At 34.5% G+C, this 20,073-nt stretch overlaps 1 protein-coding gene across 1 annotated transcript; it reads left to right on the top strand.

Moving 5' to 3' along the window:
• Positions 1-136: 136 nt before the first annotated feature.
• Positions 137-18,594, top strand: LOC132553694 (WD repeat-containing protein 44-like). The gene is made up of 21 exons (XM_060217954.1): positions 137-318; positions 1,318-1,366; positions 1,767-1,825; positions 2,099-2,171; positions 2,959-3,543; positions 4,491-4,643; positions 4,863-5,069; positions 5,371-5,507; positions 6,454-6,546; positions 7,042-7,115; positions 7,292-7,353; positions 10,819-10,899; positions 11,219-11,354; positions 12,379-12,452; positions 13,230-13,331; positions 13,640-13,762; positions 13,959-14,144; positions 14,362-14,463; positions 14,883-14,998; positions 16,030-16,157; positions 16,380-18,594. Exons 1-21 carry the CDS (start codon positions 257-259, stop codon positions 16,556-16,558), a joined length of 2,781 nt encoding a protein of 926 aa, XP_060073937.1. The 5' UTR covers positions 137-256; the 3' UTR covers positions 16,559-18,594.
• The last annotated feature ends 1,479 nt before the right edge of the window (positions 18,595-20,073 follow it).

The following is a 20,073-nucleotide window of genomic DNA, read 5'->3' as shown; positions in this document are numbered from 1 at the left end:
TGTTGATTACATAGAAGACAAAAGCCTCCAACAACGATTTCTCTTCGTAACCCGTGGCGTTTGCTTTCCCTTTTCTAGATAAATCTCAAGGGGTTCCGAAATAAAACAAATATGGCGCAGAGGGAGGAAGAATTTTGACCAAATCAGAAATGTGTAGCCAAATTTGGTCAATTTTACTGTTATATAAAAGTTATTTATTTTAATCGAAGTTTTACTATGAATATGTGAATCGTGTTAACCAGGATATCCAACCAATATGTCGTCGGATAGCGAGATGGACGAGTTTTATGATGCTGAGGACAGCACTCCAAGAAAAACGTAGGCCAACATTAAACCAGCTGTCACTTATAATTTAGTCAATTCGGATGAGATAGGAAGGAACTTTAAATTTGCTTCCCATAAGTACTTTTATGAAATATGTCAACAACTTAATAGTTTGAACATATTTTCAATAACAGAACTTTCTAAAAATTTCCTGTAAGGTTCCCTTCATGTGGGACAATCCTTGATTTGAAGAATAAATAAGACTGATACACGATGATCAAAGATACAAGAAACATGATTTACAAATTTACCAAAAACACACGTTTTTCTCATTATTCTTCACCTAGAGAGAAAATCATAAAACTAAATTACTTGATTGAATTTGTATTTCAGATGGTATGCATTTCAACATTTTGTTTACTGTTGAATGATATAAAAATAGTTATATGCCCTTTATCGGCATATTATGCTCTATATAACACAAGAGGCTGCTGGTCAGGCGATTTATTATCAGAAATTGTTAGCAATATAAACCTCTATCATTGTTAGAGTATGCATAGGTACAATGTAAATACATAAGAAGATCTGAATAGAATGCAGGTTTGATTCTTACATGTGTATAGTGCTAGAAATGATGTCTGGAAAATTTTCTACTGTCACTAACTTCAATATGTTGAATATCATGCTGATTAATAATAGTTCTGAACCTATGTAAAAACAATCATGCTTATAAATTAAAGCTGTCGTGGAAAAGAACGGGATAAGAAATGTAATAAAAATGTTTTTTCAGAATTAATATTATTTTATTTCATCATTGCTGCTTTGATGTCAATGTGGGTGGTACAGACCCAGGGTAGTAATTCATAGGTAGATATTGCCATAGCAAACTAAAAATGCAAGTTAATTTACAATAGCAGCAGGCTCATGTTCTTGATTTGTACTGTACTTGGTTATGGTAAAAACATGACTGGATTTAGAAATGTATTGACTCTTTCAAACTGATACATTTGAATGTAAACCGAGTGTAATCCAGGCTAATTCTTTTGGTTTCAGGTCATTGCCTTCAGGAATGGGTGACATACAAGAGGACTCCTTTGGAATGGTATAGTTTGCTATTACAGTGTAATTTATGCTTTATTAGCCACAAATTAGGGATATATAGATACATCCATAAATCTTAATATGTCACCAAAAACTTGTTGTCATGATATAACAATATTAGATTTTGTAACTTGTAGACAATAAATATCACTTGCCCAATTATCAGTAGTAAAATTTAAACAGTCCAACTATCTTTGTAAAGGCACATGCACAATGTTGATTTCAGAGAGTTTAGAAGTCAGATCTTACCATAAACATAAAATATATTTACCAGTAATTAAGAAACAATGCCACACCCCCAAATGAAATGAACTTTGTACCTTTCATATTGTAAATATAATTTTCAAGAAAATTTTGGTCTTAAGCATTAAAGTGCCTTACAATGACGTTTTTCTTTTCAGAGTGAGTTAGAATTAGAGGAGAGAAGGTTGTATGAACTGAAGAAAAAGCAAGAGGAAAGGTAATTAATCATCTAGCATCAATGAAGCATATCACTGAAAATTCATGCTTGATGAGTTGTTCAGTAAAGATCAAATTAAACAAAAAAAAAAATAAATAAATGTATAAACACATATTTTTCTAAAATTTCAAATATGTCATAGAACCGTAAGAATACTTCATGTAAGTATGTGAAGGATATTTTAATCTATATCTTATTGACTGTTTCATAAAATATGTATATACAATGCTTTTTAATGATAAAGTAATTATATGTTATTTTGTTTTTGCTCAGGAGGTTGAAGGAAGATGAAGAATACATGAAGAGGCTGGAAATGTTACGGAAAAAGAAAGAAGAAAAACATTTGGTACAGATATTCAATAATATAAAACTGAATTACCAGAAATAACTTCTATGAGAAACAGTTATCAGGATAACTGATTCTAAACTGAACATTTCACATCAAGATTTTCCACTGTCAGATGATGAAATGAATAATAAAACACATACTGTTCAATTATGACAAATTGTTTTCAATCAATGAAAATTAATACTCTTAATTCTGTTGATAATTTTGTACAAAAATTATATTCTTTTGGATATGTTTATGATTTTAAGTAAAAAATTATTTGATTATTATTAAGGGAAGTTCTGTTAATCTGTGCCCGTATAAATTCACAAACTTCTGTATAGGGATGTGACATCCATAAGAGTCAGTCATTTTTTTTATTTATTCATTTTTTTTTATGCTAGTGAACATCAAATTATCTTTGTTATGTCATCAGGTAGATGTCACACTGTGTAATAAGCAGTTCTGGTATGTTTTGATAGCAGAACTGCGACCAATGTTTTTTCTAGAAATCACCTTTGAATTTAGTATCAACTTTTGGAATATGATAATGGAATCATCTCAAAATGGTTCCCGTTTAGTTATCAATATATATTTTTATACATGTCTTTTCATCAAGCTGTGATTTTATATTCACGGGATAGAAAAGATGATGTGATACTATTTATATCAAAATTAGGAAGGAATAGGTGCAAAATGCTGTATATGAAAATCACAAGAGAAACTTTGAGATACATGTAACACTTGAGATATTAGAAGTGTATTTTTTAAATGGGAACTCTCCAGTTATCTCTTCTTTTTCTAGGCAATTGATAGTAAGATTAAAGAGAATGAAAAGAGGCGGAAGCGATTGGAAGATCTGCGACAACGGATGACAGAGGACAGTGATGGAAGTGTCCCAACAGGGATGGGAGATCTGAAGCTTTATCATGACTCGGATACAGATGATGAGATGTTAAATACACATGGTGATGAAGACTCTGATTCCTCTAATGGAAAGTCGCCTTTGTTTTCAGCCAACAAAGAAGTGGAATCATCAAAACGGTTGTCTACACAAGAGTCTGAAACTTTTAATAGAAAATCACATGATTATTCTGACAATATAACTACGTCATTTCCTGAAAAGGAGAAGCCAAACAAACAAATTCCACATATACAAGTGACAGAAGACAGTTTAGAGGACAACACAGGAACGGGAAGTGATGCTCTTGTAGACAAGTTTCTTAATGATGATATTAATGAACCAGATATTGTACGAAGTACAAAGACTAGAACTCCACCAACCACTTTGGTGGACGGAGATCTACCGGAGCAACCACGGCCAGCGAATGTTGAACAACCTAAGGCACCGCCGAGGAAGAAGAAGAAAGGAGACAGATCTAGTGGAGAGGTAAACTGTGTATATAAGGTTAAGGTTACTGTGGGGAGTTTTCCAGAACAGAATTTTTTATACTAGAGTGATTACATGGATATTTTGGAGATTTTTCTTGGCCAAAATATTCCAATACTAAACATAATTAATTAGGTGGTCCATATTTTCTACACTTGTCTAAGGGTAGTCCAGCTATTTGCTGCAGGATTTCTTCTATTGTTTTTAGAATGTCGTCTTTCATTACTGCTAATAAATTTGTAATGTGTTGCTCCAAAAATAAAATAATAAAAAAAACTTTAAAATTGCTAGTTTATGTTCAAAATTTTGTCTTCGAAGCCCATGCATAGAGATTTGACATATCGGTGTAATTCCAGGGCTTTTTTGATAGCTTTTTGGGGGCAGACAATTATTCATATATCAGCCAGGTTCCCAAAATTTGCAATTCACTCCAAAAACATTTTGCTTTACACTGAATTGCTTCACGAAATGAGACAAAATGCCCCATTCCAAACCAGCTCTGAATTCTAAAAACAGTTTCAGTTTCTATAATTGTAGCAGAGAGTGAGTTTAAATTCAATAGAAAGCTTTTTGTACTTTATGTAATGAATATTCCTATTTGATTTAAGCTTTGGTAGGAATTTTTTGGTTTTATGCTGATATCAACGAAAAATCAATTTGCAAACTGAATGAAGTGGGTGGAGCTAGAAGTTTTTTTTTCATGAATGAAAAGAAAAACAAGAAGGAAAAGGAAGCAAATTTTTGTGCCCAAACAAGGAAAAATAAAGTAGTACAGGAAATAAACAGATCACTTGTCAGATTTAGTAAACCTCAGACATCTTGATGTTTTTATAACATTGGAGTTAAAAAAGTTTACTCTCATGTATGTACATTATTTCTAGTGTGGTATATGAATTATTGTTGAACTTATTTACGTAATAATTTCACGTCAATTTTTTCTGTTTTAGCTTTGTCAGACTGGTGCCTCTGACTGGAATGCAAGTCCTAAAGGACTGAGTTTGCCCACCCCAACATCCACAGTGGATAATCTCACCAAAGAGCTTGAGTATGCCCTTGACCTCCACAGTGCCCTCGGTGGGGCCCGACACATCAATGCAGAGGTGATATATCACAACTGTGACAAATTCAAATCTTCATTTCTTGATCAGATACGTTCTTTTATTAGACAAAAAGGATACAAGTTTTCTGAAATATATATTAGATCTCATGTATTTCAATTTTTACAACTTAAATGCAATATTGTAAATTTGGCCAAGTACAAAAATATACATTTCATTCTTGTACACCATATCATTTCTGTAATCATTTCTTGTAAACAGGAAGCAGAGCGTGATGCTGTAAACTCGGATCATGATTCTCCGCGACAAAAAAGTGACAGCCTGCCATCCTCCGTGGATGGAGGCCCATCAGGAACAGATAATACTGAGGATGGAGGTGGAGCACGTCTGCGTTCTCAAGCACGAAGCTCGGCTGCAGAGGAAACACTGCGGCCACGATCTAATTCTGGTAGACTACTCTCAGACAAGGTAAGCAGAGAGCTTTCCAGTTTAATGCATTTTTTTCAGTTTAGTATTTTGATAACAACTTGCTAAAAAAAACCATTTTGGTCTTGTTTTGCAATTATCCAACCCAGATTGTCCCAATTCTGATTGTTAATGGAAAAGCATTAAGTCTTGTAGTTTGTGTTTAATTATATCATAAATTGTCTTATATTTGGAGTCAATTGATCCAAACAAGGTATCAGTTCTTTGCAGACGTTGACTTGAACATACACAGAAGTAAGTTTCAATTCAGAACATATACTATCCTCATGCTTATTCATTACAGGAGATCCTTCAGGCGATCCGTGTTCTAAATCTTGATACTGGAGAGAGTGTTCCACTGAGCATCGCAGAAGAAAAAATACCTAAGGGACTTAATCCACTAGATCTTCATCTTATAAAGAGAACAAAGGAGTACCACAGGTGATAAATGGCAACGATATTCTGGGAGAAACTTTCAATAATTAGGTTATTTGTGGTTTTATAGGGAAACATTTGTAGACAATCTGATGTATACACCATATTTATCCAGCAGCAAGCCGAGGTCAATGCGTTGCTACTTTAAGTCAGTGGATGGGCTTATTAACAGGACATTCAAATAGTATTGGTATAGGTATAATTTTACTAAAACAGTAATAAGTACATGGGTGAGATCATTCTTAGGTTTGACCTCAGACATGTACATACAATACATGCATAATGACACATGTTTGTTAATATTTTTACAGTCTGTAGCAGGCAATCATTCCTGTCTTCCATCTATTTACATCTTGTTCAGACTAAATTTTCATGGATAAGGAACTTTTAGAAAAATACTGAAATGTCTGCCTTGTAATAATGACTTGTAACTGATTTTAGGGTCAAAGGTCGAGATTTGTGTATTGGTTTCTTGTTTCAAAACTGCTTTCGATTGAAAAGATGAGGTTCATATAATCTCTCCACACAGGATTGAAACATCATTGTATAACTACCTACAGTGGTACATGTGGTTGGAGGAAATCTTGATATATTTGAATTTGTTATAGAATGACTTGGCTACAAGTCACAAATATATAAACTATCATGTAAATAAACTAATGTAATTCTGTGTGTAAGTTGTCTTTCCTTGTTGTACTGTGTCATTGAAGCATAGCAGAATGTAAGCCATTGGTTTGAAAGATGCCAAGATTTCTTAATTAGAATGGTTTAAAGATTTTGGTTTTAAGATGTTAAATATCACATTGTATTGTGCTCTTTTGGTGTTTCCTTTCTTTTTTCTACAAGATCCACAAGTACATTGTAATATTACGAGTGGATTTTGTGGTTAACAGCACAAGTTGTCTTTTTTTAACGGTATTGTTTCAATGGGATTTTTATATTTATTTAACAGTGATGGAAGCCTGAAGGATGACCACCATCATGACCAGCTTGACAATGAGGATACACATTCTTTGTCCGAACAGTCAGGCGTAAAGAAAAAGGGGTAGGTAACGCTTGGCCACATCCTGGCATCATAAATATTGGTCTTTGTTGCATGTCTAATTTCACTGAAAATTAATACTTACTCACTATATCTTATGTTTATCTTTATGGACATTGCTGTTCATCAAGTAGACAATGCCTAACAACAGAAACTGAGATTGGGAAAAATGAGACAAACAACTGATCAGTTTAACAGGCTAATACTTCATAGTTGTCCTTCTCAAAATTTTTGTCATTTAAGTGTTTCTGTGTGTTAAACATCAAGTGAACTTGTTTTTAAATTGGTGTGTTCACAGACTTAGAGCAGATATTGATAGAAATGATCTTTAACAGGGTAAAGTATCTACTTAGTGTTTGATTTTCAAATTTTTAATGAACTTTAAATATTAATACTGTGATATTTCTTAATTTTTAATGATAGAGACAAATTAGAGTTTAACAAGTTACAATTGTCACCTCAAGATCATGGGAACTGATACATTTTTGTTTGATTTAGATCTCGACTGAGGAAGATGATTGGACGAAAAGTTGGTAAAACAATGAGTAAAGTGAAAACCATGGCTGATACAGGTGAGGTTTGTCACAATTAATAAACATGTTTATCTACAGATAAGTAGAGAATTGATGAATACAATAAAAACAATGACAATGATTACAGTGGCATTCTAAATTGTTTGGTTGTTTATCATAATGATAATGTCTTTCTTATGAAGTAAAATGATTTTATTCTGTTTGCCCCTTGGCAGTCTTACACAGTGATGATGTAGCTGTTGAAGAGGAAGTCTCTGTTGATGGCAAAATATTTAAGGTATGTAGCTCATAGGTAATTATGTCAAGTTATGAGAATGAGGTTCTATGTACATGTCCCTGCAAAGGGAATATAATATTCTGTCAGGCAGATACAGATATCCTGCAAAGATATACTACCCAGATATACATATATATAGGGTAGATAGCTACAAGGACCTGGGATACCTCCTACCCAGATATACATATATATAGGGTAGATAGCTACAAGATATTACCCAGATATATATAGGGTAGATAGCTACATGGACCTGGGATACCTCCTACCCAGATATACATATATATAGGGTAGATAGCTACAAGGACCTGGGATACCTCCTACACAGATATACATATATATAGGGTAGATAGCTACAAGGACCTGGGATACCTCTTACCCAGATATACATATATATAGGGTAGATAGCTACATGGACCTGGGATACCTCTTACCCAGATATACATATATATAGGGTAGATAGCTACAAGGACCTGGGATACAGATTACCCAGATATACATATATATAGGGTAGATAGCTACATGGACCTGGGATACAGATATATACATATATATAGGGTAGATAGCTACAGATTACCCAGATATATATAGGGATACTACATGGACCTGGGATACCTCCTACCCAGATATACATATATATAGGGTAGATAGCTACAAGGACCTGGGATACAGATTACCCAGATATACATATATATAGGGTAGATAGCTACAAGGACCTGGGATACCTCCTACCCAGATATACATATATATAGGGTAGATAGCTACAAGGACCTGGGATACCTCCTACACAGATATACATATATATAGGGTAGATAGCTACAAGGACCTGGGATACAGATTACCCCTACCCAGATATACATATGTATAGGGTAGATAGCTACAAGGACCTGGGATACCTCCTACCCAGATATACATATATATATAGGGTAGATAGCTACATGGACCTGGGATACCTCCTACCCAGATATACATATATATAGGGTAGATAGCTACAAGGACCTGGGATACAGATTACCCAGATATATATAGGGTAGATAGCTACAAGGACCTGGGATACCTCCTACCCAGATATACATATATATAGGGTAGATAGCTACATGGACCTGGGATACAGATTACCCCTACCCAGATATACATATATATAGGGTAGATAGCTACAAGGACCTGGGATACAGATTACCCAGATATATATAGGGTAGATAGCTACATGGACCTGGGATACCTCCTACCCAGATATACATATATATAGGGTAGATAGCTACAAGGACCTGGGATACAGATTACCCCTACCCAGATATACATATGTATAGGGTAGATAGCTACAAGGACCTGGGATACCTCCTACCCAGATATACATATATATAGGGTAGATAGCTACAAGGACCTGGGATACCTCCTACACAGATATACATATATATAGGGTAGATAGCTACAAGGACCTGGGATACAGATTACATATGTATAGGGTAGATAGCTACAAGGACCTGGGATACCTCCTACCCAGATATACATATATATATAGGGTAGATAGCTACATGGACCTGGGATACCTCCTACCCAGATATACATATATATAGGGTAGATAGCTACAAGGACCTGGGATACAGATTACCCAGATATATATAGGGTAGATAGCTACAAGGACCTGGGATACCTCCTACCCAGATATACATATATATAGGGTAGATAGCTACATGGACCTGGGATACCTCCTTCCCAGATATACATATATATAGGGTAGATAGCTACAAGGACCTGGGATACCTCCTACCCAGATATATATAGGGTAGATAGCTACATGGACCTGGGATACCTCCTACCCAGATATACATATATATAGGGTAGATAGCTACAAGGACCTGGGATACCTCCTACCCAGATATACATATATATAGGGTAGATAGCTACATGGACCTGGGATACCTCCTACCCAGATATACATATATATAGGGTAGATAGCTACAAGGACCTGGGATACCTCCTACCCAGATATACATATATATAGGGTAGATAGCTACAAGGACCTGGGATACAGAATACCCCTAACCAGATATACATATATAAAGGGTAGATAGCTACAAGGACCTGGGATACCTCTTACCCAGATATACATATATATAGGGTAGATAGCTACAAGGACCTGGGATACCTTCTACACAGATATACATATATATAGGGTAGATAGCTACATGGACCTGGGATACCTCCTTCCCAGATATACATATATATAGGGTAGATAGCTACATGGACCTGGGATACAGATTACCCCTACCCAGATATACATATATATAGGGTAGATAGCTACAAGGACCTGGGATAAGATTACCCCTACCCAGATATACATATATATAGGGTAGATAGCTACAAGGACCTGGGATACAGATTACCCCTACCCAGATATACATATATATAGGGTAGATAGCTACAAGGACCTGGGATACAGATTACCCCTACCCAGATATACATATATATAGGGTAGATAGCTACATGGACCTGGGATACAGATTACCCCTACCCAGATATACATATATATAGGGTAGATAGCTACATGGACCTGGGATACAGATTACCCCTACCCAGATATACATATATATAGGGTAGATAGCTACATGGACCTGGGATACCTCCTACCCAGATATACATATATATAGGGTAGATAGCTACATGGACCTGGGATACCTCCTACCCAGATATACATATATATAGGGTAGATAGCTACATGGACCTGGGATACCTCCTACCCAGATATACATATATATAGGGTAGATAGCTACATGGACCTGGGATACAGATTACCCCTACCCAGATATACATATATATAGGGTAGATAGCTACATGGACCTGGGATACCTCCTACCCAGATATACATATATATAGGGTAGATAGCTACATGGACCTGGGATACCTCCTACACAGATATACATATATATAAGGTAGATAGCTACAAGGACCTGGGATACAGATCTCTCCTGCAAGGATAGTTTCTCATTACAATGACAGTTTCAAACACAGTTCTTGCTAAGTTCTTGAACATTCTTGAAACAAGACAGTTTCACTTTTCAATGCTTAATTAAACACAGCTAAGTTCTTGGAACATGTTACCACATGATTATGTCATACCTGCCACGGCTGTGTAATGCAATGCACAATTCAGTGAAAAAGAGAAAAAGGTCACTCTAACATAGAATCAAATTAACCAAATAAATACAAATCATTGACCTTCACCAAAATCATTTTGGATCTCTTGTGTAAAAATTGCTTGCAGGCCCTTCATACTTAGAGCTATTTCATTGAAACATCAATCCTACTTCAGGTTTTGTTCAGGGGTACCACACATAGAAGTTATAGACTGTAAACTGAACCATGGATGAAACTGAATTATGTTCCAGTCCAGGGGTCAAGTAGATGTTTTACTGGAATAGCTTATGTCAGTAAAAACTGTGGATGATAGATTTTATTTCTTACCAGATCAAGGCATCAAACAACAACAAAGGACCTTATGACTTCAAGCAGTTAAGGATGTTACAAGATCTCAGTGGCACGCATAGTGTAAGTCTTCCTGGTGATAATAATGGTAGTTTTATTGGTTTGTTACCAGTTTGTCCTGAATGACTGACAAATAAAGTGACACTGAACGCTCTCATGTTGGTGATTGACAGATTGAATGGCACTGGGCCATATTCTGCTTCTCTTTGATCAAACTCTCTTCTCAAATTTTATTTAATCAATCCTTAACTATCATTATTTTCATTGATATTTCAGTGTTCTTACAGTACATATTTTTTGCATCTTGTATAAAGTAACTATTTCAAAAGGATAGAAATGAGTTATTAATATGAAAGATTTAAGTCTGATTGTTTGTATACAGGGTGCTATTTGGACAATGAAGTTTTCACCATGTGGTCGTCTTCTGGCAACGGGAGGACAGGACAGCATGTTGAGGATCTGGGTTATTAAGTCCGCTTCCAGCTACTTTGATGACATGCGTCAGAAATATGCCGATGGTAAGAAGATAATTTTGACAGAGAGAAATGTTTGGAATGTGACTGAGTCCTCTCAGTACTATTTCAGTGAAATACTCTATCAGTAGAACAGCTCTAGGTCTGTCAGACTGGAACTGCCAAGAAATGAGATTTTGTTCAGAATCAGACAAAGTATTTTGTGATATATTTTCTCCATGACCAACTTACTGATTTTTTCCTAGGTCCACGGATGTATCCATGTTTACTGGAATAGATTGTTTTTAGTACATATATACCTACTCCACACACTAGTTATTGGTATGTAAATACATGTCTGTTTGAACATAAAAGATTGTGTACCTTACACAATTGTTTGAACATGCTCTCCTGCCATGTCACTTCAGTTACAGAGGTAAACAGAGGTAAGCAGAGATCAGCACATTACTTCTTACTTTTATTCATGAAGTTGGCTTATAACATTAAAATTCAATAATATTGCTTTTGATTTGTTGTCAGAACAGCAATGGGAATTGACTGTTGAACTAATACAAGGCAATTTAAATTGTTCTTATTTTGGCCTCCACATCAAAACACGATTGCTCCTGTCCAATTTTGTTTCAGAATTATAATTTCATCAAATTCATAAAATGATTTCTTTCCTTTTACCAATTCCTCGTTCGAATACATGTAATGACAAGTGTTGAAATTTGGACTCTTTTGAAGTAGGCTTATTATATAAAAATTGTATCTTTATATTTTTTCAGTATTTCTGCTAAAAATTGCAAAAGATGTGGATGGACATTTGTAAATTGCCTTAAGAATTTGGAACCTTTCTATTTATGCAGACAGACAAATAATTTGCTTATGGTATATTAGGAGTCTTACATTTTCAAGCACATCATGGAACCCTCGATGACTGTGTCTATGGTTTAGTTGGTTTCAAGAAAAATCCATCTTATAATGAGACTACTTTTGTCTGTAACTAATACTTGGAAGTTTTATGTTGTAGGACTAATGTTCCGAGTGTCACATACTGAGAATAATTTTTACATTCTTTCTCTTCCAGTTCGTGTGTCTCCTGCACCATCACAGGAAAGTCTCAATTCAGCCACATCAGAAAACTCAGCTTCTGATTTACTGGTAAGCCAGTTTACTGTTTATCAGAAGAACCTTGTATAATTTTCCCTGTAATTAACAGGATAATATATATTCTTAGTCAACTGTATGTTTAGGCTTAGATCGAAGACAAGTTCAGATTAGGGAAGTGAACCAATCCTATGAGCTGTCAGTCAACAATTGTCCTGAAATCCACATAAAAAAACAAAGATAGATTCATGAACTCATATTTTCAGGCAAACAATTAGCATGACCCATGTTGACCAGCATTTGTTCTAGTCATGGAAATTTCCCTTACAAACACCTAGTCTTTCTATACCCCTTGTGAAAGACTTACTGGAATCAGAGTCTTTATCTGCCTTGTTTGTTTGAGATTAACGGTGCTTTTCTCTTTCACACTATCTTAGTTAAACTTTGTAGATACTATGGGCCAGTGTAAAGCTTGCATGACTAAAATCAGTGCTTGTGATCAGTGCCTATTTTGCAGATTCTCTTATGAATTATGTCCCTTTGATATTTGTGTAGTGGGAGTTGAGATATCAAAAAAAGAAATTTAATGTTCTAGTTGAAATGGAAGCTTGTGTTAAGTATTCATTTTGGCATCATTATTAATTTTAATTTGAATACTAATTTATAAAAAAAAAAAACCCATAAATTCACTTATAAAATAATTACATATAATGTTGGTACTACATTTTTTAACCAATTTTTTTTTAACTTTGTTGAAACTAGGATTAATTGATTTTAAGTTGCGTTTATAACATTAGAGATTGTATGTTTGCCTGAATTTCTTGTTTGTAGGCCTCAGGTAGTACCGAGGAGGAATTAGCTCCCTTTATGCCAAAACCTTTCTGTACATATAGAGGTCACTCTGCCGACCTTCTTGATGTTTCCTGGTCCAAGGTCTGTGTACTGCTCTTTTATTATAGATGAATAATCAGTAAAATTACAGAATTAAACCAATAAGTTAATTGTTTTTATAGCTGTTTATTTGGAATTCTTTGTCAAATTTTATTACATTGATAACCATAATGAATTAGTTAGAAAGAAAATATACATTGTTTATGCTGAAAGGCTTAAAGAAATACAGGGTAGTAATTTTTTTAATGATATTTACTGAATGTTGTGAAAAACTCAGAAAAGAGTTCATGAAGTTAGCAAAAAAACAAACACTTACTAGTCCTGAGTTAAATGCTTGGTTTATTTTACAGAATTATTTCATTTTGTCTTCATCCATGGATAAGACGGTACGCCTGTGGCATATATCGCGACGGGAGTGTCTTTGTACATTCCAGCACATAGATTTTGTTACTGCAATCGTCTTCCACCCTCGAGTAAGTCTTCACAACTGTATTCCTGTCTTGTAAAATAGATCTTGTTCTAAATCTAGAGACATTGACAATATCATGATTTTCCTCAAACTTTCCTGACATATTCATTAGCTTTCTGTTTGTCTTGTAATAAACTAAGTTGATGATCACTTTGTTATCTATAACAAGGATGACCTTTCTTGTTCTTCAATTTTGACAGGATGACCGATATTTTCTGAGTGGTTCTCTCGACGGAAAGCTTCGCCTGTGGAACATTCCTGAGAAGAAAGTGACAATGTGGAATGAGGCTCAGAACTGTTTAATCACCACAGCAAACTTCTGTCACAATGGAAAATTTGCTGTAGCTGGCACTTACGATGGGAAATGTATATTTTACAATACAGAGGTTAGTCATAAATTTTATTTAAAGGGTCGGTGAAAAGTCATAGATTGAACTTCAGATGGACAGACAATGATTGTCTTTTTCAGTGGTCAGCTGACCGAAAGTTATATTGAGACAGACGATGATTATGTCTTTTTCACTACAGTAGTCAGCTGACTGAAACTTATTTTAATTTGTCATAAACATGTGCTTTTGATAACTCAATTTTATTTGTTTGTAGCAACTAAAATACTACACACAGATCCATGTACGATCTACTCGGGGTAAGAATGCTAGAGGACGTAAGATCACTGGCATTGAACCTCTACCCGGTGAAGATAAGGTAACTCAGCATTTTTCAGTCAAACAAAATGTGCGGCCAGGTCAGGGTTCAAAACACTTGATTTATAGCTGTGACTTCCAAACAAGACACTTTCTGACAATTAAGTTTAACTTTGGGTTTGGGAATTGAACTTGGCAAACAAAAAAAGCCAGTTTGAAAGACACTTTCTATTAATAAAATTGAGAGTTTAATTTTATGTTTGGACATTTTTGGGATTTTAACCTAGGAGATGAAGAGCCAAGTTTAAAGTACAGGTAATTGATCTTTCTGACTGAAGAATTATTTCTTTATCAACTAGAGTATACATATATATATATGCCCTGTTTTCAATTTTTGAATTTGGTCTGTAAAAGTAAATAGCATTCCAACATGTTTGCCTACATATATATCATATTCGTAGATATTGTGTTTTGCTACAGGTATTGGTGACCTCTAATGACTCAAGAATAAGAATGTATGACCTTCGAGATTTGACCTTGACCTGTAAATACAAGGGAGGAGCAAACAACAGCAGCCAGATCAAAGCTAGCTTTAGGTAAGACTTTCCATGGTGTTCTGCTTTCATAGTTACAAACTCTGTAATGGTCTGCAGGTATACCAAGACAACCCCTGTCCGATGAACGTTCTGAAGACTCCACACAAGTGTGATAATTCTCCAATATCAAGACAAGGTGGAGTTTTGTTTCAACTGTCTTTTCCTCAGGTCACAAGGACTCCTTTTGGTGTGATGACTCAATATAATGTTTTGAAATGAAGAGATTGAAAATAAATGGAATCAAGTAACTTTTTATGCCCCGTGCCATTTTATATTGTGAAGAGGAACTTAAAGTGATAGTGTTGTAAATATTGTCCGTCCCCCCCTTCACTGTCCTGTCATCCTGGCCGGTCTGGTCTGTTATCAAAATATTCACTCTAATCACTTCATTTCTTGAGTATTTTAATCATATCCAAATATCTACTTTGACACTTCCATGAATGAGTGTATGTTTTATGGTACCAAGGTTAAGGACACAATTACTATTTATTTATTTAAACCGTAATGTGAAATAATTCAGGGCCATCCCTTTAGTGACTTCATTTTACATGGGATTTTTATTGAAACTATACACAAAAGTCAAACACTATGAAAATATTTTAAATAATTTCATGTTTCAAGATCACATTTACTGTTTTCAGAAACTTTACAGACATAGATTTGTAACTTATAATCGTAGGAGTTTATTGTCTCAGACATTATCCAGTTTTTATTCAGTCGCTTGCAAAGTACATCAAGGATAAAAAAAATATTTTAGTCTAATCATAATTTGTTTTCTTAACTCAATCTCTAGCTTAGAATAAGAAGGGCTACACCAATATGTTTGTTTTGCTGAACTTTTAAACCTTAAAAAAAAACAGAACAAAAAAAAAACAACCAAAAAAAAAAATAATTAGAAAAACAAAGAAATAAGAGACATTCACTTTGAGTTATATAACTTCTGCCTTGATGACTTCTAATTCCCTTAAGATGTTTGTTGAAGAAGAAACTCTCACTACACCTTGACTATTCCATGTTTGCTAATGTTTCAGTCCAAAGTGCCGTTACATCGTTTGTGGATCAGAGGACCATTTTGTGTACATATGGAAGACCCAACATGAATACTACAAGTTCTCATCCGCCCGACGAGATCGTAATGACTACTGGGAGGCACTTAAAGGTGAGTGATTTTCATATAGCTATGAACAGTATATTAAAATGTTCCCACTATTCTATGAAGGTGGATGGTTATAAAGTGTTATCATATGTCCCATTCTCAGCAGAGCCCTCAGAGTGTTGTAAGATCAATTCTTACACCTGATTCTGGTTTGTTTAGGTCCATTTATGACCTGTAGATATTTCCTACACTAAATATTCATTTTATGTCATGTTTTTAATTTAGTTCACAATGCCGTGGTGACCGCAGCAGTCTTTGCTCCAAATCCGTCCCTTCTGATGACACCATCTCAATCCACAGCCAAGGAAGAGGAACGTACCAGCCAAGTGCTTGTCACAGCTGACTTTTCTGGTGCTATTAAGGTCGTACAGAACACCAGCGCAACCACTCAACCAATACATTAGGTGGTCAGCTGAAAACTGGTGAAACCATTCCAGCGGCACATTAGTTGGCCAGTCTATGGAGTGGATTCTTAATATCATTAGTAATGAATGGTCAAATGACAGAGAATTAAGCAAAGTATTTTTCCTGATGTTAGGAATCAAACTTGATAAAAGAAGGTTCTTTACAATTACGACTTCATTATAGCAGTAGTGATTGATGAAGTATTGTTTGACATAATGTATAACTCCGTAGACAATGTGATAATCAGGTGAGGTAGGTGACCTACATCACATCATTTTCTATGACCTTCTTTTATTGTCAAAAACTTGTCAAACCTGCCCTATACAAGGCCACTTGTGTTTAAATTGGTCAAACCTGCCCTATACAAGGCCACTTGTGTTTAAATTAGTCAAACCTGCCCTATACAAGGCCACTTGTGTTTAAATTGGTCAAACCTGCCCTATACAAGGCCACTTGTGTTTAAATTGGTCAAACCTGCCCTATACAAGACCACTAGTGTTTAAATTGGTCAAACCTGCCCTATACAAGACCACTAGTATTTAAATTGGTCAAACTTGCCCTATACAAGGCTACTAGTGTTTAAATTGGTCAAACCTGCGCTATACAAACTCACCTGTGTTTAGATTGGTCAAGTCTGCCCTATACAAAATCACGAGTGTTTAGATTGGTCAAGCTTGCCCTATACAAAATCACTAGTATTCAGATTGGTCAAGTCTGCCCTATACAAAATCACGAGTGTTTAGATAGGTCAAGCTTGCCCTATACAAGACTATTATTGTTTAAATTGGTCACACCTGCCCTATACAAGACCACTAGTATTTAAATTGGTCAAACCTGCCCTATACAAAATCACTAGTATTTAGATTGGTCAAGTCTGCCCTATACAAAATCACGAGTGTTTAGATTGGTCAAGCTTGCCCTATACAAAATCACTAGTATTTAGATTGGTCAAGTCTGCCCTATACAAAATCACGAGTGTTTAGATTGGTCAAGCTTGCCCTATACAAGACTACTAGTGTTTAAATTGGTCACACCTGCCCTATACAAGACCACTAGTATTTAAATTCGTCAAACCTGCCCTATACATTACTACTAGTGTTTAAATTGGTCAAACCTGCCCTATACAAAATCACTAGTGTTTAGATTGGTCAAACTTGCCCTTAACAAGACCACTAGTGTTTAAATTGGTCAAACCTGCCCTATACAAAATCACTAGTGTTTAGAGTGGTCAAACCTGCCCTATACAAAATCACTAGTGTTTAAATTTGTCAAACCTGTCCAGTATAGACCACCTGAGTTTTTGAAAACATGCTTTTACTGTTATAACATAACCTACGTTAGGGACCACCTGCTGAAAGAGACCTCATTATAGTAATGGACTCCTGTAGGTGGCCTCTTAATTTATTGCAGGTTGAATAGTAGTGAAAACAGCTTTAACATGCACAGGTATATCCAAATATTGTATATCGGGATATTTTGGTTTCTGGTTATTTTCGCTATTATACACAAATTTGCTTCATATTAATTCTGCCCTCTGGAGATAAAATAAAAAGGTTATACAAGTATAACAAATTTTTACCCTAATCTTAAATTAATCCTCTCAGTTCATTGACAAAAACCACAAAAATTAAACTGGGGTGAAAATTTCCTGATATACTGTTCATGTACTGAAGTGGTCAAGTAATGAACCATCCTGGAATCACTTGTTTATCTCATTGCAGTAGATAACACAGACATGATGCTTATATAGAAACCATGGCTGGTCAAAGAGATTGAACTGTATACATGTACTCAAGTCTGTCAAAGTTATCTTGGGGATTCTGAAAACGGCAAGAAAATCTTTAGCAAGATTTCTTTTTTAAAATATTTTAGTCTGTGATATGTTGCTCAAGACCGTCTTATTGCATGCCTTCAATTCTTGCAAATAATAGCAATTTTATATATTGAATTATTGATACTATGTAGAACTATTTCTTCTTGGTATTATGAATGATTGATGAAAATTTATACTTTTTTCATTTTATTATAGATATTTAAAAATATTTCATATCCTGTTTTGTTTTCTTTACAGACTTGTTTGACATCTTTTCACGATGTTTTTAGTCTTTTGAAATTTCTTCTTGAAGATTTCTCCTATTTTGGTTCTATCATTCGAGGAAAAATAGTCCCATGAATGTATCAATGGTTGAAATTGTAGCTCTGAATTCAGTGGCATTAGTTGAGTGTTCGAAAGTATATAGATATGCATTATGTTGTAGCTGTGTTTTTACTTTTTGCATAATTTGCCATTAATACTGAAGTCCGGTATATTTGAGAAAGAATTGTTGAACCAAGGAAACGGATGCAAACATTTAGTTTTTAGTGGAAAGTGCTAGCAAGTAACTGTAAATCTGAAAGTATTTTTGGGATTATTTTCACTTATATACCATAATAGATTCTTTCATTTGCCTAATATTAAGTCAGTTTTCAAAGTTTGAGCATTTTTAGATCAGTAAGCAACTTTCAACCCAAAATACTAAAACAAGTCTTGTGCATGTACTTTTGTCAATTACTTAAATAAAAAAAATGGATCTATACTTAAAAGCCAAAAAAATATTTTCTGAAAATTTTCAGATTGACAGTTGTTTCATTTGGCCTTTAAAATGTTCTGAAATCCGATGACCAGTGATAATATATTATGTCATCAAATTGTCAGTAATCAGTAATGTATTATAGAATTATGTATAGATTACTTGTCTGTGAAAGTGTTCATGTGTATTTCTTTTATATTTTTATATCAAGATAAGAGGAAAGTGTGACCTATTTTCTTTAAATGAATGATAATGATGGAGATTAGGGAGTATATAATGTATTATCGCCAAACCCAGCAGTCATCATGTTTATGCACTTTCAATATGTACTGATATGTTTTTCTAGTGGTTACGTGATGCTGTCCTCATTTTAGTGCTGTCTTCTGTATAATTGTATGGTCTGTTAAATCGAAAAATTTGCAAATAATCCCCTCTTAAAAAGTGATTGTTTTCAGATTTCAGATAATTTTTATCATATGTTCAGATCTTGTTTAGATATGTACTTTTAAAATTTAACAGATTGTTAAAAATGGGAGATGAAACCCACATGAAGGAATGCTATTAGATAAAATAAATGTTTTTGTATTAGGAAAACATATATTATATTAGAAAAAAAATTTGGAAAAAATAAATAAATCACAAAAATACAAAATACAATTCTTAAAAGTAATACCTGGTACTTAAGACAAATTACAGTTGACATTTCTTTGGAGAAAAGCCTGTTCTAGAAGACTTTGTGACACAGTCCTCTCTCTTTGGTCAATTCATCAACAAATTTGAACATACAGACATTAGCCAACTCTCTAGAGTTATGATTAATAAAATAGATTAAGATATCTCATGGAATTTATCAAAGGATTTTTTCAAAGACCTGTTAGATGTACCTAGAGTGGTATTTGCAGATTACTGATATTTTAACCAGATTGCTAAGTCATAAGGGTCAC

Source organism: Ylistrum balloti, unplaced genomic scaffold (assembly GCF_031769215.1).
Source record: "Ylistrum balloti isolate Yb309-2 unplaced genomic scaffold, AGI_CSIRO_Ybal_v1 Utg370344, whole genome shotgun sequence".
Taxonomy (NCBI): Eukaryota; Metazoa; Mollusca; class Bivalvia; order Pectinida; family Pectinidae; genus Ylistrum; species Ylistrum balloti.
This window is presented reverse-complemented; position numbering and strand designations above follow the sequence as displayed.

Excerpts from the sequence above, each read along its gene's own strand:
- LOC132553694 (XM_060217954.1), top strand. The coding sequence starts at position 257 with ATGTCGTCGGATAGCGAGATGGACGAGTTTTATGATGCTGAGGACAGC. Across the intron at positions 6,547-7,041 it reads TCAGGCGTAAAGAAAAAGGG|ATCTCGACTGAGGAAGATGA; the intron begins GTAGGTAACGCT and ends TGTTTGATTTAG. Across the intron at positions 13,332-13,639 it reads TTGATGTTTCCTGGTCCAAG|AATTATTTCATTTTGTCTTC; the intron begins GTCTGTGTACTG and ends TTTATTTTACAG.